We start from the raw sequence: 26,416 nt of genomic DNA on the forward strand, positions 1-26,416 counted from the left end.
ACAAGGACTCCGTGAAGTCTCCAGGCACTACTCTGTCTGGATTTGTAGGGCTGGGTGTGCTGTCACCTCTCTTTTTCTGAAGTCTCTAGATGGCCAGGGGACTGGGGTGGTTGGACACAGCCAATAGCCAGCCACTGAGAACCCAAGTACCAATTCCCAACCAAACTGCTTCCTGGGAAGGGGCTCAAAAAAGATTTCTAAAAAGTCCAGTCTTCCCTGGGTTGGCACAGGTCAGTACTCCAAGGACCAATCACAAGGCTGGTCTGCAAAAAAGGAGACACCAGCAAAAGCCACTGGGCCCCAATATCATATGGTCTCTATTACCAGACCAGGCCATTTATGATAATTTCACAAGGGGAAAGAGGATTGAGTAGACTAACTCAGAATGAGAACTTTTTTACAAATGAGGTACAATTTTCAGAGATTACTCTGGGATAGGAAACTAGTCTGTAAATAACCTAACTGGCAGTTCATTATATAAAAATGCTATCAATATGTGTTCAGTGCTTGTCCCACACAGGTCAACAGGCCATTTACAAGCAAGTAACTGGAGGCTGTCAGCTCAAGGAAACTAATGTAGAATCCCCCTTGAAGGGAAGAATTACAAATTAAGACCTCTTTAAGAGACAGACAATTGCAAACTACAAATAAGTTAGTGAAGAAGAGACAGAGTTGCACCTACTTTGTGGGTGACCTTGCAACTGGCTGGGCCTCTCCACAAAGTACTGCAGGAAGATGAAACATCAAACTACATTCTCTCCTGCCTTTTGCCCCCTGACCCCTGAGGGGACTCATTTCCCGAATAAATGACTCAGTGAGAGGAAAAAGTATCGCATTTAGGAATATGCTCACTGCTACATGTGGGGATTAACTGCCACCAAAAATGAAAGCTGCCAACAAAGCAACAGCAAGATAGTATACACGACCTGGGGGTCCAAGCTCTAACCCCTAGAGTAGACTGCAGCTCATTACTGGGTGTTCCCTGCACCTCTTCACTCCGTGAGGAATGTGCAGCTCTTCTGAAGTGGCTGCTGTGAGGATTGAATGAGATGGCCCACGAAAGACATTTAGAACAGTGCCTGACACAGAGGAACTTGACCAAAGTTGGCTGCAATTATTATTATACATTTAAGTGGCAGGCAGATAAAATTAGGCAGCTTATCAAAGGCCAAAGTGGGCATAGAATTAGTTAAGTTACTCATTTAGTCCTGGTTCTCCTTAGCTTCTTGCCCTGCAATGGTGAAGATTCTGTGACAAACCATAAAAAAGGAGAAATAACGCTTGGAAGCCTTTGCAGGACAGGGTCATGAGTGGTGCTAGAAGCCTGATTTTCCCCCAAGGACTCAGCAAAGCGTGTGCCGCCAGGAGCTTCACAGGAGTGAACACTGACCGGCAGGAGCCACTCACCCACCACAGCTGATTTAGACACCAGCATATGATACACTGTGGTCTGTGAGACACAGATGTCTGCTGGGGACCTTCAGGGAAAGATATCCTAGTCTGAGACACCAGGAAAAGCTTCCTTCTCTTTCCCCTATGGATGGCATCATGTCCCCCAAGGACACTGGGAGCTGCAGCAGCCATCTGTGGCTACGAGAGGAGATAAGTCAATATGCTATGGGCCAGAGCAAAGAGATACAAAGAACACTGTTCTCTGAGTAACTCTGCCGTGCTAAGATTTGGCCAAACAGCTGGGTGCTGTGGCATGTGCCTGCAATTCCCACATTTGGGAAGCTGATGCAGGAAAGTTTGCAGCCAGCCAGGGCTGCATAGTGAGTTCAGGACCAGCCTGGATTACACAATAAAACACTGAAAGAGAAGAAATTAGCCGCTGCTGGAGATGCCTGCCGTAAGACTCATAAATTCTGGCAGAATAGTATGTTTTCTTTGCCATTGGAGCCAGGATAGTTGTAGTTTTCTGTTCCTTGCAGAAGGCATCCTGATGAGGCAGGGGGACCTGAGCAAGATCTAAGTGAGGCCCAACAGGCCCACCCAAGCGTAGGCTGGGATTCTGCCAGGACTTTCCCTGTCTCCTTTCCTGAGGACCAAGTGGGGGGGGGTGTGTGGCAGGTCTACCTAAAGTGCACAAAGGACTGTCTCCAGGCCTGAGAATACCAGACTGTGCATGGGGCAGGCGCTGAGCAGCAGTTCCAGGTGTGTAGCCTCTTAGGACCTCTAGAAACCTCTTGGCCACCAGCTCTCCCATTTCTGGAGTCACCCATTTCACAAAAGCTGTGACCAACTGCCCTCCAAGGTAGGGTTTCCAGAGAAAGTACAGGATGCCTGGTCTCACTTGGATTTCAGGAAGATAATGAACAACTTCCTAGCACAGGTGTGTTTCACATGTGATGCCTGGCCAGGTCCTAGGCAAAGGACAAAGACCCTTGCAGCACACCTGGAGCAGAGATGGCCTCCCCCTCATCGCCCAGGCTGCCCTGGGCGTGTCTGGTCTAGCACCAGACAGACAGCACATGCAGGTCTCTGATGGGTCTAGAAATGTCTGATATGTATTTTATAGTAATAGACAAGAAGTGGGCAATACTTAAGATGTAAGGGTGGGGCAAGGGTCACTGTGGTCCTGAGAAGTTTGGAAAGTACATGGCAGGCTGGGGGAGGGGTGAAGTGGTTCCTGACATCCACCCTCCTTACTGAAGGAGCTTCTTAGAGGAAGCAAAAGAGATAACAATTCCCTGACCTGACCCTGGCTATGCAGTATCCACGGCTACAGACCCAGGGTGAGACGCGGCATGGGCGGGGCCTCACGTCTACCGGCCACTGTCTGTAGACTTACCTTGTCTGTGGTCATATTGTCCTCACAGCCTTTCTCCATCAGGCTATGTCTGACAGTGCGATCCCCCTGGGGCCAAGGACAATGTTTAATTTGTGTGGTTTAGTACAGTCTCCCAGCTCACAAACAGTCCCTCAATAAAGCTCACAGATGACAGCAGGGCTTCATTTCCTGGAAGCCTGCAGAGGGTTCCTGTCTCATGTCCCTACAATGTTCTGCCCAGGGCCACAGCACCAGCCCAGATCTGGGGACACAGTAAGTGCCTTCAAAACACACAGCTCCTGGGGGCAGGAAGATTCATGACTAAACAGTCACAACAGTTAGCCATTTCCCAGCAACAGATGAATCTGTCTTCCCTGCCTCTGTCTCCTTTCTCCCTAGTTTCCTGCTGTAGAAGCTGCAGACTGACTTTCAGACTACCAGGTAGCACTGGAAAGGAAGTACAGGGTGGTGTGGCTGGTACCCATGCTCTTCAGGAGGAGGAGAGAACAAATGCAGGTACTGGTGTTCCCAGTGATCCCTTCTCATTATAGTACTTTTCTTTCTAGAAACATCAGGGGAACCCTACTGAAGTTGCAGGTAAGAAGGAAGCAAGCAGGGATGGCTAAATAATTTGTAGGGCCCAGTTCAGAGTACCTTTTTAGTACCTCTTACTAAGGCAGGCAGTGGTATCATGAAAGGTACCTCAAATTGTTTCTTCCTCCCTGCAGTCTTTTTCTCATCCTGATGCCCCATTTCCTATTTGCTATCTGATATCATGCTCCTTGGGGTACTATGATGCTCTCATGGGTCCCAGGGGTTGGTCCCTTCACTTTGGCCATTCAGAGGGTCTGTGGATTCGACTCCCACCAGGAACAGAAGTCTTCTTTAGCGCTGACTCATCAGGGCATGGTTGGCACCCAAAGCCATTGTAGCCTCAGGACCCAGGCACTGTGGTATCCATGGCCCATACCAATCTGCCCACTCTGGCCCTGCCAGTCTGGGCAGAGATGACCACCAAGCCCTAGTCTGGAAACCAGTGACACTGACTCTATCCCTCCTGAACCCTTGCCTAGGCCCTTAATGGGGCCAGGGGTGTCAGCAGTTGCCAGGATGGAGTCACAGAAGCCAGGTGAGCACCAAGCAAGGTTCATGCTTCATCATCCCTATGGACTTTACGTACACATCACAAGAAAGAATTATGAAGGATTTTGAGACAGCAACTGCTGAGCTTCCAAGCCCAAACTGGAGGCTTTTGTGAGTTTAGGCCAAGCTGGGCAGGACTGCACAGACCCGTAATCCAAGCACTCTGGGAGGTTGAGGCAAGAGGATCACAAGTTTGAGCCAAGCTTGTGCAGTTCAGGGACTTAGCATGAACCTGTCTCAATCAATCAATCAATCAACTGATCAATCAATCAAAAGAGCTAGGCTATAGGTCAGTGAGAAGGCCCTAGGTCCAATCCCAGTGCCACAAAATAAATAAATAAATACATAACAATTAGACCAATACGCTGCCCCAGGTTATAGGATGTTTCTGAACTACCCTGTTTCTTCCCCCACTCCCAAATCCTTTGGTTCCAGCTTGATAAATCTTGAAATTTTGCAAAAGTAATCAATTCATTGCAGTTGTTGCTAACTAGACAGAGGACATGCCCCCAGCCCTAGAGGGTGTTCGTGCATGTGTGTGTGTGTGTGTGTGTGTGTGTTGATATATACGCTGAAAAAGGGAACTGCTCAAGGGCAAAGAAACCAAGTGACTGTAGTGTGCCACACAGTCCTACATAGTGAGATCCGCTGTACCCAATGCCTGTCATGCCCAGGTTTGCAGAAGTGCCCAGGACAATTGGAAGCCTAGCCATGGGACTCCACCACTTGTCATGGGGGCAACAAACGCTGGACAGAATCCTTGGGAGTACTGCCTGTGCTTCCTCTGAGGGCTTCACAGCAGGCTGGCGCCACACTGGTCCTAGGTCAGGTAGCGGGAAGCTCACTAGTGGAAGGTGAAGCATTTATTCTCCGGGACCCCTCTTTTCTCCTCTCTCTTCTCAAGCCACCTCCACCTCAGGGCTCACGGGGTGGGGGTGGGGTCTCCTTCTACTGGGCCCCAAGCTGCCGGACAGAGGCTTCAGGAAATCTCCGAGGTGGAGTACAGTAAGCCACAAGGGTGGAAACTTAGCAAGGGTGAGGTAACAGTTGTGGTTTTATATTTAGCACCTGTGTCTTCCGGAGACCTCAGAGCTCAGGGTAAGCATGGGTTTTAATCACCTTCCCATTGCAACATGGCTCACTTGGAAGCCAAGCCTCCACCCCAGCCTAGAAGCTGAAGCCTCCTCCTAGGAATAACAACCCCCTCCCACTCCCCAAGGTTCCAGCTGTCTGGTTCCTTAGCATTCCTGGTGCACTGTGGGTACAGTCCCAATCCAATAGTTAGTGGAGAGTAAGCAAGTGTCCACAGCTACTCCCACTGTAAAGGAAGCAGAAGCTGCACCTTCCCTCCTAACAGGCCTCCTATACTCAAATTCCCAGAGCCTCCTGTACTCAAACTGCACCACATCCTGCTCAGCTGTATGCAATATGCCTACTTAACAGCGAGTCAGCAAAGGTGCTAAAGGGATGGTGGGCATGGGGCAGGGACCACTCCAGGACCCTCCATGGGAGGGAAAGAGCTGGCGCTTGCCTCAGCCTTGCCCGCCTCAGCCCATGACATTGCACAGGCCCCAGGTCAGTTCTGGGGCCCACATCTCAGGCTCCACCCAGACTTGGGTGCTCTGGTCCTGTGTATCCTGCTTACCCTCCAGAAGGGTGATGTCTGCCTCGCTGCCCTGAGAGTGACAAGAGAGCAGCACAGGCTGGGGGTGTGAAAGTGTCAGAGAACCACGGTGCATCACCATGTACCCCAGAGTAGGGAGGAAACACACAACCAGCCGAGGCAGCTATCAGCAAACCACAGGACAGTCAGTAATGCTCACCCCACTGCACCCAGCTTCCATGGCAGCCCTCCACTGGGCGCCTGCACAAATACACCCACACACCACACCATACATTCCTTTATGCATTCACACTTACAAACTCAACACACTTTCACATACAACAGGCTCTGCCAAGACCTCAGAGGTTAGGAGATGCTGGCCCCAGCTGGCTGTTTCAGGCTGTTCTCTCCCAACTGACCCAGCCCCTAAGTTGTCAGAGTACCCACTTCTGTCTCCCTTTGGGCAGGGTGCCAGTGTGCCCTCCATCCCACTCCTAAACCTAATGTCCACCTCACATCGTGGAGAAAAGCAGTTCAGAAATGGCATGGAAACCAGGTTTGGAGAGATGGCTTCAGTAGAGAGGGAAGTGGCAGACGACTGCTATTTTTATCGCTGTTCCTCTCAGTGCCCCCTCTGTCAGGGATGACAAGCACTGTGCCCTCCCCACAGGTTTCCGGTCTCATCCTGTTTTAGATCCACTGCAGCCAGGCTCCCTCTCTATCTCCTCACCCCAGGGTGTGGGATAGAGCTGTGGCCCAAAGGAATGTCTAGGGAGGCACACCCTAGCCTAGGGGAAATTTGTTTAGGCCAAGACCATCCTGGTCCCTTCTGTTAGCACATCTTCTCTCTAAGACACAGCCCCCTACATTCACGGTTCACAAAGGATACTGTTCTGCTGTTCCACACATGGCTGGGACTTGAAATTTATCCTTTCTGCCACATTAGCAACCAAAGAATGCATCCTGGGTGCTCGGATAACTACCAGGGTCCTGAACTCGCTTGCCTCATTACATCAGTGCACCATACCCAGGCTGCGTTTACTTTTAGAGCTCCTACCCCCACCTAAAATGTCCTAAGTCCACCTGAGCCCGTGACCCCGTCCTACCCCACAAGGACCTTCTCTGACTTACTCAGAGAATTACAGTTTTTTTGACAGTCTGATCTTCTTTTCACTTGGCAATTTCTCACTATGTTTGGCAAAAGGCCGTCTCAAAAGCCACACGAGGAGCCTCTAAGAGAAAACATCTCTTGGTAGACATGAATGGTATCCTTCCAAGGGTCTCCAGTTCTTTTCCTGGCACATGCTCAGCCTCTACTCTCCCTCCCTCTTTGAACTAGGTGTGGACATGAGATCTTCTTGAGCAGAAGGGCTACGTGTCACTTCTCTGGACTGCAGCTTTCCAAGTCAGATCTGCCATGTTCCTTTCCTTGCCATTATTACCAACACCATCAATCCAGGTCATGGAATGGGGACAGCAGGGAGCAGAGCCCACAGCTTGGCCAGATCCAGGATCAACAAGAAAGAAACCTGTGCTGCTTGTGGTCAGCAGGATTGTGGGGTTGTTTGTTACTGCAATAGAACCCTCCCCCATTTGAAGAAAGATGTATATGGTGGCTGAGAATCTGACTTGCTGCATGAAGGGAGGCAAAACAAGGATCCCTGTCATCCCTGCCTTGTTTTTTTATGCTTTCATGCTTCTGTGCATGTGAGTCCTTCTATTCCAAATGTTCTTCCTCTTTCTATCATTGAGGAATCACAGAAAGGTCAATGCCTTCCAATTTCCATTTAAAGAACATCTCTGAGAATATTTCTCTTTCCACAACCCCAGGTAGTTCTGGCATCTGGCCACTGCTTCCAGCAGGAATCTGAACTCATCAAGGAAAACACACTTTTACTGCATTCACTTATCTGGAAAGATAGGATACAGTAGTGGTTACAAGGGCAAGCTCTAAAACAATGGCTTTCAACCAGGGGTGGTTAACCAAGATTTTTTTTAAGATTGAGTCTTGCTGTGTTGCTTCTACTAGCTTCAACTTCCTAAGCTCAAATGATCCTCCTACCTCAGCCTCCTGGTTGCTTGGATGACAGGTGACCACTGCAGTTCACCAATTATGGAGAACTTTTTTGGTTGTCACAAGTGGACAAGGTGTTTGTAGTGAGCTGGGTGTGGTGGCCCATGCCTGTAATCCAGAAGGCTGAAGCAGGAGGATTGCTGCGAGTTTGAGGGCACCCTGGGCTACAAAGTGAGCTCAAGGCCAGCCTGAATTGTATAGTGAGACCCTGTCTCAAAAAGACCAAAAAACAAACAAACAAAAAAAGAGGTGCTTGTGGTGGATTGACAAGTGGTGGTCAACTTGTAACACCCAGCTGAACTGAAGCAGTGTGTGGCTGGGTGTGGGAGGCCCATCTGAGGACTGTTGCCAGCAGCACAAGAGGCAGAACTGGAGAAGAAGAGAAGCTGTAAGGAGCTATTGGTTTTCCTGGAGGAACTTGGCATGCTGGCTTTCCTGATGAACTCAGCTGGTCTCATCTTTGGATGAGCTCGGGACCTCACTGTTGCTTAAGATTGCTGTAGTACTTTTTGGGGGAGCTCTGGTTCTTACTTTGAGCATTGCTTCCTGGCTCCAGGGCAGATCATTCAGCCTGCTAGCACAGATCCTTCATCCTGCTGGCACAGACTTTCTAGCTTCCACCACTGACCTCTGACTCACAGAGGCTTTGTTATAGGCTCTAGGTCTTCAGCTGGACTCATGCAGGACATTACCGTAGGAGCCAGGCACTCAGCTGGATTCTTTGGTCATTAGTGTGGACAGATTTCCTGCCCTCTCTTTGTATATGACTCTTTGGGTGACTACTATAAAATAATCTTATAAATTGTGTGTCCTGTATTAAATTGTTCCCCTTGTAAACCCCAAACTACAACAGTGCTGTTAGACAAGGATGCTGCTAAGCATCCTCCAGTGCACAGAACAGCCTCCCACAGCATAACTCTGCCTGGCCCCAGTGTCAGTGCGCCACGGCTAAGACTGTGGCAGAGCAAGTGTGAGGTCACAGCCTAACTCCTGTGTACTGTGACTTCAGGCATGTCACATCACCTCCTGAACAACGCCTGCCATATAACAAATGCATAACAGACGTTAGGTATTATAACTGCCTCCCCAGCTGAAGTGCAAATTCCTAGAAGGTGGGGACAAGATTTACTTATGTGTGTACTCCTGCCTGCCAGAGCACAGTAAGCAGGTGGGCTGCATGGATCAAGAGTGCACTCATTCTTTTCTGAAAGGTACCAAGTTGCAAGGAGTGGATAAAACCCTCCGCCAAACACCAAAAGACAAAGCCTGAGTATTCTAATTAGCAAAATCTACACTGCTTCAGTATACTTATTACTTCCAGTTCACTGTAAAGTACAGAGACTCTCAGTCAGCCAGAATATTTAAGAAACCAGAAGATAAGCACAGACAACCATTTGCGAGTTCATGGCAAATAAACTTTATAACAATGATGCTATCTGGAAGAGCAGCTTGAATGAACATGAACTACTCACCAATGTCCATAAGGTGTTTTATGGATTTAAACTCAACCCAGGCACAAACATCAAATTTTAATTTGCATAGAGAGTGTAATGAGAGTTTATTGTGTTTTTAAAAAATCTATTGAGCAACTTCAAACCAGCATCTCAAATAAGCTCCTCAAAATGTACTGAACCAGAAAAATACTCTAAACCAAACTGTCCTTTGATTCAGTTATACCTCTGGTCTTGAGCCCAAAAACCTGACCCCTTGCCAAAATATGCTGGACAGTTCTAATGGTCTCTCAGGACTGTGTGGAGAGTCCGTGGTCATTTATCTTCATGCGACTATTTCCACTCCTCAGGCTCAGGGGATACATGTAAAAGTCCTTCACTCATTTTCCAAAATCCGTTAAGCCCACATAGCAAACAATCCTTTCTTTGTGATAGACTGTGTACACAAATTCACCAAAGGAGATTTTTCAAATATTATACTTCATAATAGCAAGGAACAAATAACATACCTTTTCATTTCTTATGACTCACTGGAATCAGGACTAAGGGTGCTTTCTTTATTTTACACACTACGAAGCCCCACCTACATCATGAGGCAGAAAAACAAACACATACGCTCTCAAGCACACCGTGCGTCCCTGCTGCCCATGAGGAAGACCCTGCAAGCCCACACCTGGAACAGGACCGAGGTCGGCTGGACACCCCAAGCTGGACTAAAAGAGCCCAAGTGCTACACCAGCTGCTGTTGTAACAGTTCTAAATTACATAAGCCATTTTTTAAACTTAAAGAAAGAAAAAGCATTTCTAGGGCCTTCAGCACAACCATGTGGCAAAACTGTACCCAAGATGCAGCCAGGCTGTGTACACCCAGGAAAGTGCCCAGCAGAGATGGAGATTGGGGCCTGCCTCCAGCAGTGGGCCTGCTCCTCAGAACTGGAGCTGAAGTCTGAGGGATTCACCAGTCAGAGGAGGGCAGGGATGTGGAGAGAAGGCCCATTGCAGCGCACAGCAGCTCACAAAAATGAGGAAATAAGGCAGCCCTGAGGTGGCAGGGAGTGCGCAGACTGCCTGCCCTCCCCAGCACCGCTCTCCTTCGGAGTGCTGCAGAGGCAGCTGTGGCAGCAAGGGGACACTCTACTTCGGTTCCTCTGTCTCTCTTCATGTCCAGGCTCAGCGACCCACTGGTGACTTCCCTTGGCCTGCTTGGGCAGGATCCTGTGGAGACTGCTGTGAGGTGACAGTGAGGGGCTGGGGCTGCCACCCTGGCTCCCGTACTCCACGGCTCCTGCCCTGGTGCCCACCCAAGCGTTGAAGGGTACTGAGGGCTGAGAAGCACTTTAGAGATAGCCATGTGCCCTCACCTGCAGCCCAGGGAGGCAGAACTTACACTGCAGACCCAAGGTTTGGAGGCCCTGCCTGCTTCCACACCAGCTCTAAAACCTGGCTTGGTATTGTGGGGGGGCAGTCTGGTCGGAAGAGGTGGGACACTGGAGGCCTGACCTGGACGAGTATTTCCTGCCTGGCTCCTACCTGTGTGCTCAGCTTCCTTGCTGCCATGAGGTGAGCAGCTATTCCTCCGCCAGACCCCAGGGTCATGCCAACTATAGACTGGACTATAGGCCAAACAGAGCTCTCCTCCTTTTAGCTGTGGCTATCAGGTACTTTGTCCTAGTGATGAGAAAAGTGACTAAGAAGGGGCAGCAACCAAGTGTATCAAAGCTTTTACCCTCAGTAATCCCTGGGTAAAAACAAAACTCCACTGAGAGGCTGGTGGTGTAGCTCAGTGGAAGAGTGCTTGCCTGGCATGGGCACAGCCAGGGGTTCAGTCCCCAGAAATAGAAAAATAAAAACAACCCACAATGAGATGGCCCTGCATATCTGTCAAGAGTGGCTAAAATGAAAGTGTGACTATGTCAAATGCTGATGAGGGTATGAAGAAACTGGACCAACCATGTACTCTGTCTGAATATGAACTGGTACAGTTATTCTGGAAGACAGAAGTTCGTGAAAAAAATTCAAACCAGGCACAGTGGCACAAGCCTAAAATCTCAGCACTCTGGAGGCTGAGGCAGGAGGATTCCAAATTCAAGCCCAGCCTGGGCAACTCAGTGACTTCGCAAGACCTTCCCTCAGATGGATGGATAGATGGATGGATGGACGGATGGGTGGATGGACGGATGGACGAACCGATAGACAGACATGTGGATGGGCAGTCATGCAGGCAGGCAGATAGGCTGGGGCTATAACTCAGTATGAAGACCCTGGGTTCAATCTATGTTATTACAAAAACGAAACAGTAAACATGTAACTATCATACGACCCAATAACTATACTCGCGGGCTCTTATCACAAAGTGGTGATGCATACAGTCTCAGGACAACACACACAGTGACACTTTATTTGAAGTAGTCAACCACTGGATGTGACTCAGGTGTCCCCACCTGACACCTGAGGACACTTGAATCATTATCTAAGAGCCAGAAAAGGCAGGGGCCTGCCTGGTGTCGCTTCTCCCCAAATGACGCCCCAGGCCAGTCACTATTCAGTGGCCTCCACCACACTCAGGTGGAAGGCACCACTCTGCTGGTCACCGTGCCTCTTTCTAAGGAAGGTCTGGGTGTCGCTGGAGTTTGTACTTCACCCCAGCTTCTCTCCTTGTGGGTAAGGAGCTCCGAGACAATCAGCTATGGAAAGTTTGGGCTTCCTACCCCACTGACCCCTTTGAAAAGAACCTTCTCCCATCACTAGGTTCCTAAGCAAGGGCTGTAGGCAAGCTGCCCACCGTGACTGCATTTCTGTCCCAATTTAAGTGCTCATGTTACAAGTTTTACCTCTGACATTTAAAGGGTCAGTGCCCTTGTGTCTGGACCACGCTGCTTCACAATGCCTGGGTGCTCTCCAGTTTAACAGTGTCCAGAGAGCCCCATACAATGAAAAGGCCCATGATCCTTTCTTGGGGTGGCCAGAGGCACCCAACCATGTACAGATCAGTGCTCTGCCTGGTGAGACCCCCTGTCCTGAGTCAGATGCCCCTCGTTCCCCGCTAGAGGCGGAGGGCAGCAGCTAAGAGCTTTTAGCTGCTGCCCTCGTGGGTTAGGAGGGCTCCTCTTTTTCTTCCTACCAGCCTGGAGACTGCGAGGCAGCTCCAGAAGTTCACTTTGGTACAGTTGTACCCATTCAGTCCATGTTACAAAACAAAGGCCCATTCATTTAAAAGGAAAAGAATCCTGTCTTAGTTTTTACCTCTGCGAACAGTAAACTGATCTTTAGCCAGACTCAAAGGCTACTCCAGGGCAGCTATGTGAACACTCTCACCCCAAATCTTGTATTTCTAAAGCAACAACCACTGCTCATTCTCTCTACCTCCCAGGCCCCAAAATGAACTCAGAGCTCACTCTGCCCAAAGCCCTGCCACCCTCCTCTATTCTCCAGGTAACAGCTGAGGGGTGGAAGGGAGGAGGCAACAGGCTCTTTGGAGACACCGGTGATGTTAAATCCCAGCTGTGGGCTTGGGATTGAGTTCACCTGTCTGATTGTCAGTCTTCTTGCTACAAAAGAAGGAAAACAATACATACCTTGCAAAAGTTAAGGGAAGCAATTAATGCAACCTGCCTGGCACAAAATAGATGCTTCCTGCATTGTAGATGCTATGATTTTTATTATCGTGCATCCTAAGGCTGCTCAGCATTTTTAATAGCTGCAGAAGCTCACGCTGAACTTGTAGTAAATTGTAACTCCCAGTGAGTTTCATGAGAAACCCCTGCATGGCATGTGAGTCCAACAGCGACAGGCCACACCATGTAGACCAGGCCAGGCCACCAAAGAAAGGGTGCCCAGAAGGGCCTCAGGATCTGTGGGATTTTTCCAGGTGCTGGGAACCAAACTTATGGCCTCTTGTATGCTAGGCAAGAATGCTATCACTGAGCTACACTCCTAGCCCAGAGCTGCAGGACTCTGGGCAGCCTCTCAGTGTTAACTAGCAGTCTGCAAGAGGCCAGAGATGGCTCTCAGGAGACAGCAGGCTGATTTCCAGTGTACAGTGTAATACCACAAGGTCAACAGCAACCCAGACACTGTTCCATATAGCTTTTTCCTGAGAGCAAAACTAATTACTGTCCTATGTACATTTCCAGGTTGGGGCAATAAGGGAGCTGCTGTGCAGGGCCCTCGCATTCACCCTGCCCCCAAGGTCTGCCACTGGACCCTAACGTGCTCTTCCCTTGGTCTCTGGGTGGTGCAGATGCCAGTTTGAGGCATCTCTCCAGCTGAGAGCTTGGCTCTCAAATAGCATGCTCTGTGCCTGCAGACTCTGCCCAGGGAGATGCCCAGCAGGCCTTTGAGAAGCTCCCTGAGTGGACCACCAGTGGGCAGGAAAGATGTGAACCCTAAGAATTAACACCATCGGCAGTCATATTACAGCCACAAGAGAAGGAGCTTCCACACCACACCTCTATGCAGAGCAGAGACAGCACCTGCACTTGGCTGGCAGCAGTGCCCAGGACTCCGCTTAGAACTTGTCACCATGTGGTGCTGGCCCCTGCTGTGCCTGCATGGGTTCTCACAGGCTTCCTGCGACTGGACAGCCAGCACGCTCAGGGTGCTGCATGCACTCCATCCACCTGACTAGGGCTCATTCTGCTCCACCCACTGACCCTGAGAATGGTGCCGATGTGCAGCCTGGAGCCTAGGGAACGGTGGGCAGGCTGTCTGGCTCACTGTGAGCAGAGGTGAGGTGCAAAACAGACTTCAGAGACCCCAGAGCTGCCTGGGCCTGAGTCCCTGTGAGGGTCCAGGTGTGGGTGCCTCGTGGGTCTGCAGTACAATGAAGCATCTCTAATTTCAAGGGGCCTGTTGTGATGGCCACCAGATGCAGCACCTGGAAGAGCTGAAGACATGCGAAGCATAGAGAGGAAGAAGGGAAGGGAGAGAAAGGAAGGAGCAGCCCACAATCAAATGCCAGGCCTTCTGTGCCTGGATGACATCTGCCACTTTTCACCTCCTCCCCACTGGACTTGAATGGGGAGCTGGTAACCTGACACCCCCACCAGCAGCTGAGCCCAGGGGATTGTTTTCGGAACCTCAGATTCTGAGCACTGGTAACAAAGTGAGGCCTCTCTGCAACTGAGGGGCCTCCTTGGAAAAAGAAATCTTGCCCCCTTTGTTATGAGCCTGCACAGCTCTTCGTACAGTACCTAGGAGGACTGGCAAAGACTCAAGCACAGTAACGGTGAGTCAGAGGTCATGACAAGAGCTCTTCACAGGGAAGAGGAGATGGAAGAGGGGTTCCCTCTATCCCAGGCTTGGTCTGTGCTCAGAATTTACCCCACATGACCCCACCGCACCTTCACAACAACTTGTAAGGGAGGACATTATCTTCACTCTGGAGCACAATGTGTGAGGTGAGGAAACCAGGACCGAGAGAAGTCTCTGCAAGATCTGACAGACAGCAAGGGTCTGAATGCAGGTCTGGCTGGCTCCAGATGTCAGACCATCCTGTTTTTCTGCTTGGAAGAGCAAGCCTCCTCCCACACACACCTCAACACACTTCAACATCAGCACTCCAGGGCCTCACTATTTTTTGGAGGGAAGGCATAATACACAGTATTTCACTGTTCACACTGACACCAGAAATGCTCTTGGGTATCCTGCTTCTCTGAAATGAAAAGAGAATGGCACGGGTTGCAAGTCCAGCATAAAAGGCTGAGGAATGACAAAACCAGTTGCCTCTGAGGCCCATGAGATTACTGCTTCTGGAGCACTTCTGTCCAGACGCTCCACGTTTCACCTCACTTAAGGCAGGTATCATTAGTACCATTTCACACTTGGTGAAGCTAAAGGACGAAAGTAAGACATTTCTCTAAGGTCACAGCACCAGGAGGTCACAGCTCAACCCCAAGACTGCCCTGTCTCCAACCCTGGGCTCTGCTACCTGCACCCCACCTCCCCCAGGGCTCCCAAAGATTACAGCTCAGTGACACTTACTGAGCAGGTCTCTCCTGGGCCTCCAGGTCTCAGCCTTTCGCTCAGCCAGGGTGGAGGTGGGGGGTGCCTGAGGCCCCATTTTGGCCTAAAAGAAGCAGGGCCACTGCCCAAGCAAGACATCTTGTCAGCTGAGTGTCACTTGTGAGAGCCCAAAGCACTGGGGTGGAGGTGGCCTCTTTCATTCCAACCTCCTGGAGCACCCTGTGGATCTATAGGCTCTCTCTGCTCCTCTACTTTAACAGAGGAAGCAAACTCAAGGCCTTTACCCCAGACCCCTGCCTTGATGGCTGTCACCCAAATCCTACTCCTCCACTCCCTGTTCCACAGCACACAGCGAAGCTTTTTGCATTTCATGTGCCCACGCCAATTGTTTATTCATTAACGCGCATTTAATGAATGCGCCTGTTCACTGGCCACACAGCTTGATCTTGAGTTTTGCCAATCCAAAGCACATCTGTCGGAATCAGCCTTGTCTTAGAGGGTGGATTCCCGAGGACAAGGACCGCACTGAGGAGCCTGCCTCTCCAGCACAGGTCTATGTGCGGGCAGGATCATCCACAATGCCTGCAGTCCAAGCACCGCCGGAAGGGAGACCCAGCTCCTTTGAGAGAAGTGGCGAAGTTTCCAGATCTAGTCACGGACTGGGCCACACAGAAAAGGCTTCCAGCACGAATTCGTTGAATGTAATATCTGTTTTAAAAACGCAAGACTACACTGGATTCTTCTTTCACTTTCCAGGACACTGATGAGAAAACCAGTAAAACGTATGGGAAAAATCAATACTCCAATTAAGTATGCTCAAAATCTAAAGAGTGCAGGTTGTGCTCAATTATTCTGGAGCTGACAACCTTACTCTGGGAGCATCAGACCCTACCTGCTGCCACCTTCCCTCATGTCCCACCGGCTTGCATGCCCACTGAGGAGTGGCAGCCAGAGCCAGGGAGGTACATGCCCCACCCGTGCCAGCCAGGATGCTTCAAGCAGGAGGAGCCTCTGCCCCAGTCAGGAGGAACCAGGATGCTATCTGGTGTGTCTGCTTATCCCCATTCTCTACCCCACTCCCATGTCCACTTCAGAAATGGCTCTGCTCTCGACAGAAAGGCTGTTTTTGGCACAAGTCTTCACAATTTCTCTCTAAGCCACCAGAGTAAAACTACATGACTCCAGTGAGGTGCTTGCCCTAATCTTTCCTCTTCTGGAAAACTTTGCAAGAAATCCACCCGTTTCCAAAACAACTCTCTGTACACTGTCTCATTTGGGACTCAAGACCACATCAAACAGGAAGACTGCCGATACTCTCATTTTGCAGGTGAGAAGACCAAAGCCCAAAGAGGCCAGGTGGTAAGTCAGAGTTCCCAGTCTTTCCAGCACACTGCACTCCTAGGATGGGCCCAGAAGGACCTGGTTCTCCTAAGTTACATGGAGTTAACAAGATGCTCCATACTAATAAATGCTTCATGCTACGATGATGATGATGATGATGATGAATGAGAAAGGTGAAGAAAAAAGGGAAGAAAAGGTTTCAGTAGCCTCATCTGGACCGATACATTCAATTATAACACATTCAAAATGTTCCCTACACTAGCACAAGCTGTATCTGTAAGAATTTTTTTAGTAATTTCTCAAACCCAAACCTCCCAGCTATAACACACAACAACCAAGTTTCCCCACCCATGGCTCAGCAATCTGAGTCTCAGGATTATTTGTCCCTAACTACTTTCTTAAACTACTGGCAGGCAGTTGGATTTTCCACTTGACATTGTTAAGAGATTAAACTGTTTATTTCATTGTCATACAGAGGCCTTTTCAGTTTCCTGCTAATAGATTCAGGTTAGATAAGGATTACAAAAGTGATGTTCTCAAATTCCTCTTCATACTAGCCAGCATCCCTTCTCCATGGTTGTGAGTCTTACTTTATTAAATCTACTATTCAGATGCCAGCTTATAAAAAAGAAAGTATTACACATTCATGCATAGGCAGGGGATTAGACAAATACTAACTCCCACACAACCCGGGAAGAAGCACTTACCAGGAACTCCTGCCCAATTATACACTCTACCACCTAGTCATCAATTGCCATAGAGAAGAGGAAAACAAATTGAGCTGAGCCTGGAAAGAATGTCAGCGGAATTGGAAAAACACTTGCTGGGAACTGCCTGGGGCGGGGGCTGTGACCTTCCCTATAATTGCCCAGGTCCCATTGGCTAGCATTGAGCTGGGTGGACAGCCAGTCACCAGGGAACCCAATCCCTCTCTCCCCCAGCAGCTGAACATTCCCCACAGCGTATAAAAATATTAAGCACTGGTAATATAAAATGTAATATAGCCTCTTCTTGGAAAACAGTACAATCGGTTTATTCATTCTGATTCAATGGATGGGAGTAGGAAAAGCCTACTCCAGAGAACCTTTTAAGAGTGGTAAGGAAAAAAAACTACTATGCTCAAGGCCCCAAAAGCCAGGGGCAAAAGCACCTTGCTCATGCCCACTGGCCATGCACTGAGATCAGCCTTATAAGTCAGCAACTGGATCACCCTTCCAGAGGTGCTCGGGGCCCTGACTGGGCCCTCTCCCTGCATCATCAATTCATATCATCATCTCTGGATCAGGCAAACTCTAATCTTGGTCACCAGGTCAATGGAAATAATCTCAATAGTTTTGTTTGTGATGCTGTATCATTCATTTTCCTTTTCCATCCAGAATCTTACCACAAAAGTAAAATGTGAGATTAATAGGATAACACTGAGCTTCATGAAGGAATCTCTTCCTCAGCTAAAAATTAACTCCCACGGTCCAGGCTCAGTGAGCCATTTTCCTACTTACTCAGAAACAGGAGAATAAAACTAGCCCTGCCCCCATAAAATCATATATAAGAATGAGCTGCAGAGACTCATTCTGCTTCTCTTCCTGTAGTTCTTACTTTCTGGTTACTAGTAACTTTTTGTTTTTGATGGTAGGGATCAAATCCATTGCCCCATGCATGCTACGCAAGCACTATACCAACTGGGCTATACTTACAAAATTTAACAGCTGGCCTAAAACAAGAGAAGTAAACATTTCAGGAAATGAAAAAATATATATATTGGCTTGTGACTGGAAGAGATACCTTTTGTTGAATGGGTTTCCATTACATGATATCAAGTCACTAAAGCTGAACAAGAGGAGATTTGATTTCTAATCATGACTTCTTAATGGAATTGAGAAACATGTCAGACAAGTTAGTCCAAAGCTGGTGCACTGGCGCATGTGTGTCATTCCCATCACACACAGCCTGGAAGGCCCCCCCTGCACCTAGGAAACACGAGGTGGTCTCCCTGAGGATGCTGCAGGAACGTGCAGTGCTTGACCATGGCCCCACAGACCCATATGCAGCAGGCACTGCACTGACCAAGCTCTCCACCAGTCCCTTTGAGTCCAAGCCTTAAAGTCATTGCTGACCCCATAAGTGAACAAAAAGAAACTATAGTAGGAAACTGGTGTCAAAGAACACGGGCCTTCTGCTAGACGGTCAGTGAACCTACACTCTAGGGAACTTCTGTGCTTCCACAACGGCCTTTGAGAAATGCATTTCATCCAGCCTCTTTAGATGAGGCAAAGTCATTTCTCAGGATTGTTTTGGGATGAAAGTGGAACTAAAATAAAAATTGTATGGTGACTACAGAACTTTCCTCCCAAGGGGCCCGGTGAATTTTCTAGACAGCCTCACCACTACAGGACTTACTGTCTCCCAACTCCACTTGCACCAGCGTTTATTGGGCCTCTACCATATGCCAGATGCTATGCTGGGCACTTATATAAAATCATGTCCTGGAACTCTCACCACCTTTGAGGCCACGCATCCTCACATTTTTCCAACACTTTGCAGGCCATTTGTAGACTAACCCAGGTCTCCTAAACCCAAGTCCAGCCCTCTCTCTGTGGCAACAAGACCAAGGGATAAGCAATGAATCTGCACTCGCTAGAATTATCCCTTTCTTTGTTCATCTTTCAGATGGGCCAACATTTCTTTTGGGTAAGTGTGTAAGGTGTTTCCCTCACTCGTTCATTTACCCATTCCTTTAGCACAGGTCCTGAAAGCATGTACTGTGTTTAAACCCACGGTGAATCTTCGAAGGTAAAAAGCAGAGTGGAAACATGGGTCCTGTGTGTATTTTGAATACTTTCTAGCCCAACTTTCACGATCTATAAAATGTGAATACTGGAGACGATGAGTTCCAAAACTTCTCCCAGGCCCAGAGCCATACAATGTTCAATCTGGAAGCTCCAGAAAAGTCTGTGTTATGTTTTAATGGCAAGTACAGAGATCTAACTTTCCCCTGAGAACAAATGTACCTATAATGTCTTTTGGCCAAGGAGACTGGAGTTGTAGTGTTAAGAGTTTACTCCTGGAAAAGTCCATCAGGGCTCTGTCTGCCACTGGGTGAAGGGAGGAGTCCCAGTGGGAAGGAAGTGAAGCGTCTGAGAGGACTGTGGTGAGACTCAAGGTTGGCTGCAGAACTGTATCAAGTGGAGCCTGACTGTAGGTTTGTGAGGCCATGGAGGCAGGCTGTCCACAGTCAAATGGACTGGACCAACGGGTCTGAAAGAACTGCTAGGTGGTTCTCCTCTATACCGTGCAGACCACCTGTGGCACAACCATTACTTGGTTCTGGAAGTTAATACTACAGTATAGGGTTAGAGGACACTCAGGAGAATTGACTATACCAAATCTCAAATGGGCAGCTAGCAGTCTAAAGGACTTTTCATCTTACCAGAGTTCATCCTTGGACCTGTAAGCAATGAGTTCTGATTCATAAAAAACATATCATTCTGTAAGCAATGAGTTCTGATTCATAAAAAATATATCATTCACAACGTCAGGAAGAAATCACCACAAGGCATACTTGTCCTGGAATGAGAGCACACTGTTCACACATCAGTTCCGATGCCAAGCTGTCCTCTCTCATCTGAACCCACAGAACCCTCCACAGTAAGAGTGTAACCATGACGCCGTTTAGAAGAGCAACTGCATTCATTCAGAGTCACTTCCCAGTTATCTGAAATCTATAGGTTTTATTCTACCAAGACATAAAATATTCCCATTAAATTCTTTAAACTTCTAACCTCTAGGTAACTAACCTGAAACCTGACAAAATAAAATAAGCCTAAACAATGTTATCGGTACTCCTAGGAGCATAAATAAACTAAGGAGAACTAATCTAATCTGCAACTTCACTGAAGAGGTATGTGCCAACAGTCAGAAGAGTGACTCAGTCCCAACACGGCACTTACAAACACAAGTTCTAACGATGGCTTATGGAATACCCAAAATCCATTTTTCTAAAGCAGCACCTGACTGCTTTCATGTGTTTTCTTGTAAAAGCTAAAGGCTAGGTGAGTCTTACGCTGTATTTTTGCAAACGTTAAACATCTACGTGGAGAATAATGCTGAGAATCAACCTCTTCTTTTCTCCTAATTTAACAGAAAGCATTTTAAGCAGATTGAATGCTCTCACCTTTGTTAAAACAACGTGTTTGAAATGATATTTTGGTTCCTCATTGGCAAAGCCTCAGTTTCCAAACTTTAAACAACCAAAGAGTTCAAAGGCTCCCTTTGTGTCAACAAAATCAGTAGTCCTAGGTTAATATTCTGGCATCTTACCAGCATAATCTCTGAGAGCTGCCTGATTATTAATAAAAACCTTAGGTATTGTGCCTATGACTTGCTCTGATGCTACTTTTTCAGTGTAAAATTACAAAGAACCACTTTTTCTGGTAAAGGCAGGGCAGACAAGCAGATGGATCAGCAGGCTCAAGTCAAAGTACAAAATTAAAGGCACCCAGCCCATTTCAGCCTCTGCGCCAAGACCCACACTAGAATCTGGCTGCACTTCCAGACAACCTGATGTGCATCTCAAATACAACAGGTTTTGAATCAAATCTCTAGAATTAGTTGTGGAGCCTTAGGGCAAGGTGGGCCCCATGAGATCACCCTCCTGCCACAGGCATGCTGTAGGAGAAACTGAGCCAGCAGGCAGAGCTCACAAGCACGAGTCTGTCCCGGGGTCTCTCTGCCTTCGGGTCTTGGTTTTTCCATCCCTAAAGTAATGTCTGGAACCTCCCATGCATGACTGGGGTCCTTCCAGATCTGAAAGCCAGGGAGATTGTTCCAGCAGAGTCCTCTCCACACACCTACACAGAAGGCTGCCCCAGCTTCCTCAAGAGCACTGCAACCTCACGATCTGGCCTCGACATTTTCGTCCAGAAAAGAATTTTCCACTTAAACTATTCACCACTAGACATATTCTTAAAGTGCCCTTAAAACGTAAGTTTAGTTTACCCAAAATTAACATTTTTATACACTTCTCAAAACCACACACAACCATTTTCAACTGCTTAAATTTTTTGCCACTGTGTATGTTAATTTTTCACTTAAAAAACAAAACAAAACTAGTCAATATAAAAAATTTAAGGAAACAAATTCCAATGATCCTTAAAAAGTAATAAGCACCAACAAAGCAGAGATTTTTCAGTATTAGACTCCTTTACAAAACCCCCTCAACATAACTAGGTCAGGATTTTGTATTATTTAGTTTCTGTACACAAACTACATTTGTGGAGCAAATCAATAAAATCTAGTGGGGTTTTCTGGATCTTTTTGAGACAGGGTTTCACTACAGTTCAGGCTGCCTTGAACTCACTATATAGCCTCAAACTCACAGTGATCCTCCTGTCTTAGCCTCTCGAGTGCTGGGATTACAGGTGTGCGCCATCATGCTTGGCCTAAAGTCTAGTTTTTAAAGTAAGATGCACGCATATTTTAATACAGTACTTTCCACTGGTGTCTCAATGGTCTAAATACTCTGGAATGCAATGACACAAAAAAGTAAATGACTGGTGATTAGTTTTAGTTTCTGAAAGAAGAGAGCACCATCTTGCTCTGGGCAGTTCAGCTCTGTTTAGATCACAGAGAACAGTGTATGTGAATAGGTCTGTATTTAAGTCATTCCAGACTAGGTATGTAATACAGTTACTTCCAAGCAAATTCCAAACGTCTGCATCTTCAGAAGCAGAAATGCTGCCACACCCAGCCAGCACCCCCAACACATGGCCATTCCTTAGGAGACACCCACAAGGGAGGCAACAGTAATACGCTCTCCCGGTCCCCGTGGGTCTGAGGGCCAGGGCTCGGTGTGTGATGGGAACACTGAACTTGCCATTTCAAGCCTGGATATGTGAGTGAGCATGTTTGAGACTGAATGTGAACGTGTGTGGGCATGTGTGACTTAGGGTGTCAGCGCTGTGAGGGAGGGGTAAGCATGCGTGAGCATGCAGCGGTGAGGGGGAGAAAGTGTGTGTGTGTCCAGTTGTAATCGGGGCAGCAGTGGAGACAGAAGAGGCCAAGTCCAGAAGAGGACTCCACCCGGGGATCACAACAGCTCAGAGAACAGGTTTAGGTTTCTCTACCAAACACCACAAGCTCAGCCAACACATCCAGTTGATGAAGACGTGGGGCCTTCTGTAGATAAAACATTCCAGGTACTCAAGTGATTCTGACCCAAATGAGTGCATGTTTTGGTGTCATAGGTAAGGCCTCTGCTCAAAATCTGCACACAAAGAAAACTTTATCATGCAACCATTCAACCAAAGCTCAAAAGTTCCTAGGATCCCCTAATTTCCAGTTGGCTACCAACTCCCCCCCCATGTGCCCATGTGCATGTACACACACACATGCTCCCCACATCAGCCTTAGGGGAGTTTTCCCAGGCTATTCTGTGGGTGTCTAAAGACCTGTTTAAAAGTGAGAGGACAACAGGCCACCCTCATTTCTACCTCTGGGCCTGTTAGTCAGCTTGCAAACACCCCTTATGCCTCTAGTTTCTTGGCTGGCATCTCTCTGGCAATGTGTCACCTGCCATTATTTATCTCCTCCTTAAGTCATTTCCAGACAAGACTTCTTTTCAAACCTCAGAACGTACAAACTGTTTTGATAACCAGCCAGTTAAGAGCTGCTAATCCACCACAAGAAAAGGCAAATGGAAACTTGGACAGTAAGTTAAAACGACTCTGAGCGTGCCAGCCAGGCTTCGGGGTTCAAAAGCCAGAAGGGGGAGGGTGCAAAGAAGCGTCTTCTGCTTCTGGGGCCCACGTTAGTGTGGGACAGGTGGGCAGGAAATGTGGGCCAAGTCTTCAGAGAGAGCATTATTCACCCATCCTGGACCGACCACTACACCCTCCAGGTGCCCTGTCCCCCTCTACAGGTGTTGTGTCCATGCCCAACAGCAGGTGTAAGGCTCCAGGGCTCTGTCTTGGCTACAAAATGACAGGCTTACTGGGCTTAGATTTTGCATACGCATTTGCCTCCAGATCATTAGCAGAAAGCAGAGTCTCAGGAAAAGAAATTCAAAATTTCAGACTGTGATTTCTAAGGCAGGAGTTGGGCAGAAACACGCTTCACAGTCCAAAACTCCTTGGTGAATGATGCTGAGTGGAAATACAAAGCACTCCGTTGTGGAGAAAGGTACAGCCTGGCTACTACACCCACATTCGCCTCTCCCCAAGGTAGCACTACAACCCTTCCACAGAGAGCTAGGAAACTCCCTGTGCTCTCTGGAAAAGCTAAGAGAAAGGCCAGACCATCTTAAAAGTGCTCGCTCCAATGCTTACATCTTCTGAAAGACACTCTGATCCCAGAGTGAAAACAGCTACAGCTGAGATTAACCATGTATCAGAAATAAAGTCCTGTCCACCACCACAGCCAGAACAAGATGTCAGGGTGACAACCCCAAACAGACGCCCATGAAAACCAACCTGAAATGGACCTGTCCCAACTCCCGTCATTTAACCATTTCAGGCAACTCACTCTAGTAGAACATTCTGCTACAAATAACACAGCTTGCTTAACTAAAGCATCGTTTCCACTTTAGTTCACACATCAGACAGCACCTCAGTTACACTGAGCACACTGACACTGCTGCATCCCCTCCTACCTGAGGCCTGGCAGTTGCTCACCCAACAGACCAGCCACAACCACATCTCAGGCCTGCCACAGGGTCCCACCTCTTATCCTCCTGCCCTAGTAATAAAGACTGAGTAAATTTGACGACATCTTCACCATGCTCCAGCAATCATAGAACTGAGTATTTTACTTGATCAGACAAATTCTAAACTCTAGCAGCTCTGTCCACTGTCTCTGAGGGTTAATTAGGAAATTTTAGGTGATCTTTATGAATGTTACATTGCCAGGAAGAATGGTGAGACCTACAGAAGGTACCTTTACTTGTTTTTTAAAATGGACATGGAAATAGCAATAGGAGTGACTCAGATTCACTGTCTAGCTCACAGACCGAAGGGCCCCAGCACATACACCCAGACAGAAATACTACTTATGATGGCCCCAGGCCCTGGGCAGTCTTCACGACTCAGTACAAATTAAGACCAGAAGGCACACGAGGCATCGAAGGCCTGCTGAAAGTAGTGTGAGCTCAAGAGAAACCTCAAGGCAAGACTTACCACTCTGGGTTTCTGCTGGTCCAGGGTATGAAGAAAGGCTGCATTGGGGTCTAGCGTGCGCTCAGGGTCACTGGAGATATCCTCTTCTGAGTCTTCATAGGAAGAGGAGAAGCCCGTGGAGGAGGCAGAGGAGGAGGACAGCTTCCTCAGGGGTAGACTGCCCCGAGGGCTTCCGTGCACCTCCTCCAGGCCCCCATCCTCCTGGGCACCAGTGTCTGTAATGATGACTGCAGGTATGGCAGGTGTATTGCCAGGGCTGCAGGCCTCTCCCAAGGAAGGCTGGTCCTGGTCCAAGGGCAGCTGCTCGGGCCTGGGGTAGGCATCTCCATCCTGCAGCTGGCTTTCCCAAGTCCCCTTCTTTTGTACCCCTGTGCCTGGAGGCCAAGCCAGGCCACTTTCCTCCACGGGGGGTAGCCAAGGTCTGGAGCCCCCAGGCTGCACACCCACCCTGTCACCGGGAAGGTACTGGGGTTTATTCAGGTCTTTCCCCAGTTCCCAGTGGTGTAAAGGTTCCAACATTCTGTCAGAAGAAACACCCACCTCCACCTGCTTGGTCCCTGGCTGTGCTATGGGACTGCCCCCAAGCAAGCCCAGCGTAGGAGACCCTTCCCCCACTCCGTGGGGGAGCGGCTGGGCCTCACCACTCCTAGGGATCCCACTCCGGAACTCCCTAGCACCTAAGGAACACAGCTGTCCAGGCAGTGTGGAGCAGCTCCAGGCCTCGGATGGCTCTGAGCTCTGCGAATTCACATTCCGCTCCTCTGGCTTTCTGATGACTTCAGGCACCCTGAAGCAGGGGCTGCCACAGGGCAGGTCCCCTTTCCCCACTTTCCCAGGGGGCTCTCCATCGCACTGGCCAACCTGCTCTGGGGCTGGGCTTGTCTCACTGCCCAGAAGCTGCCCTTGCCGCTCCACCAGAGCCTCCCGAGGGTGTGAGGCCCCAAGCTCGCTGGCCCACGAAATGAGGGCAGTGTCATGTGGACAGTGATGTTCCATGGATGTGGCTGTCGCTGCCACTTTTGTGGCCATCACTAGGCTTGGTCCAACAGGCTCCGACATGGGAGTTCCACAGCTCCAAGTTTCTGAAAGAGAGCTGACTCTCTTATCAATTTCCACATCGAGGCCAGGTGAGGCACTACGGGGACTGGCAGGTGGCCTCGTCTCCCTCAACGAAGCCGCTGGATTGTGAGCATCTGGTCCAGTCAGAGTGGTCAGGCCCTGGAGGAGTGCCATTCCCTCCCTGTCCTTCGAGGGGCTCGGGCTGGAACCTCTTGTCTTCGTGGAGTCCACATCAGGAGTCTCTGGACACTGGTCCCCCCAGGACTTTGTCCTCCGTTCCTCGACGGGAGGACCCTGGGCCAGGCCCCTTTCCGGAGGCTGGCTGCTGCTGCGGAAAGGGCTTGGGGAGGGCGAGCGGGCCCGACCTAGGCGAGGGCTCCGGGGCGCCAGGGTGGCGGCACTCTGTGCCTGGATGTGTGCCTCGAACAGGCCCACTTTCTGGTTCACCTGCACGTTCTGCAACTCGCGCTGCAGCATCCGCAGCTTCCTCTGGGCCTCCTCCGGGCTGGGCGGGGAGAGCGCCCCGGCGGTCGACCCATGCAGCCGGTCCCCCCGCAGGCGCGCCGGGCTTCCCACGCCGCCGCCACTGCTCAGCCTGCGCGGGCCGCCGGAGCTGCGCGGTTCCTCGGCGGGGGGAAAGAGAAAGGAGGCCGCCGTCCCGGGACTAAAAACGCTGCCGGGGCTCGGGGCCGGGGGCGTTTCGCTGCCGCTGGGCCCCAGGCCGCCACTCTTCGCCTCGCTGGCGCTGTTCATGACCACTAGGCTGTTGAGCGCACAGCAGGTCACGGCCATAGCCCCGGGTCCGCCGTGCCGCCCGCCGCCGGCGCCCGCTCCCCGCGCGGC

The 26,416-nt window shown here is 49.3% G+C and overlaps 1 protein-coding gene across 1 annotated transcript in view; it reads right to left on the reverse strand.

The window, feature by feature from the left end:
- Positions 1-26,416, reverse strand: part of Itpkb (inositol-trisphosphate 3-kinase B) — an 87,540-nt gene extending 61,124 nt beyond the window's left edge. The window contains exon 1 of the mRNA XM_005404501.2: positions 24,515-26,416. Within this exon, the coding sequence (XP_005404558.1) occupies positions 24,515-26,365 (1,851 nt within the window). The 5' untranslated portion in view covers positions 26,366-26,416. The remainder of the gene's footprint in view (positions 1-24,514) is intronic.

This window comes from Chinchilla lanigera, unplaced genomic scaffold (assembly GCF_000276665.1).
Source record: "Chinchilla lanigera isolate Chin_1 unplaced genomic scaffold, ChiLan1.0 scaffold00088, whole genome shotgun sequence".
Classification (NCBI taxonomy): Eukaryota; Metazoa; Chordata; class Mammalia; order Rodentia; family Chinchillidae; genus Chinchilla; species Chinchilla lanigera.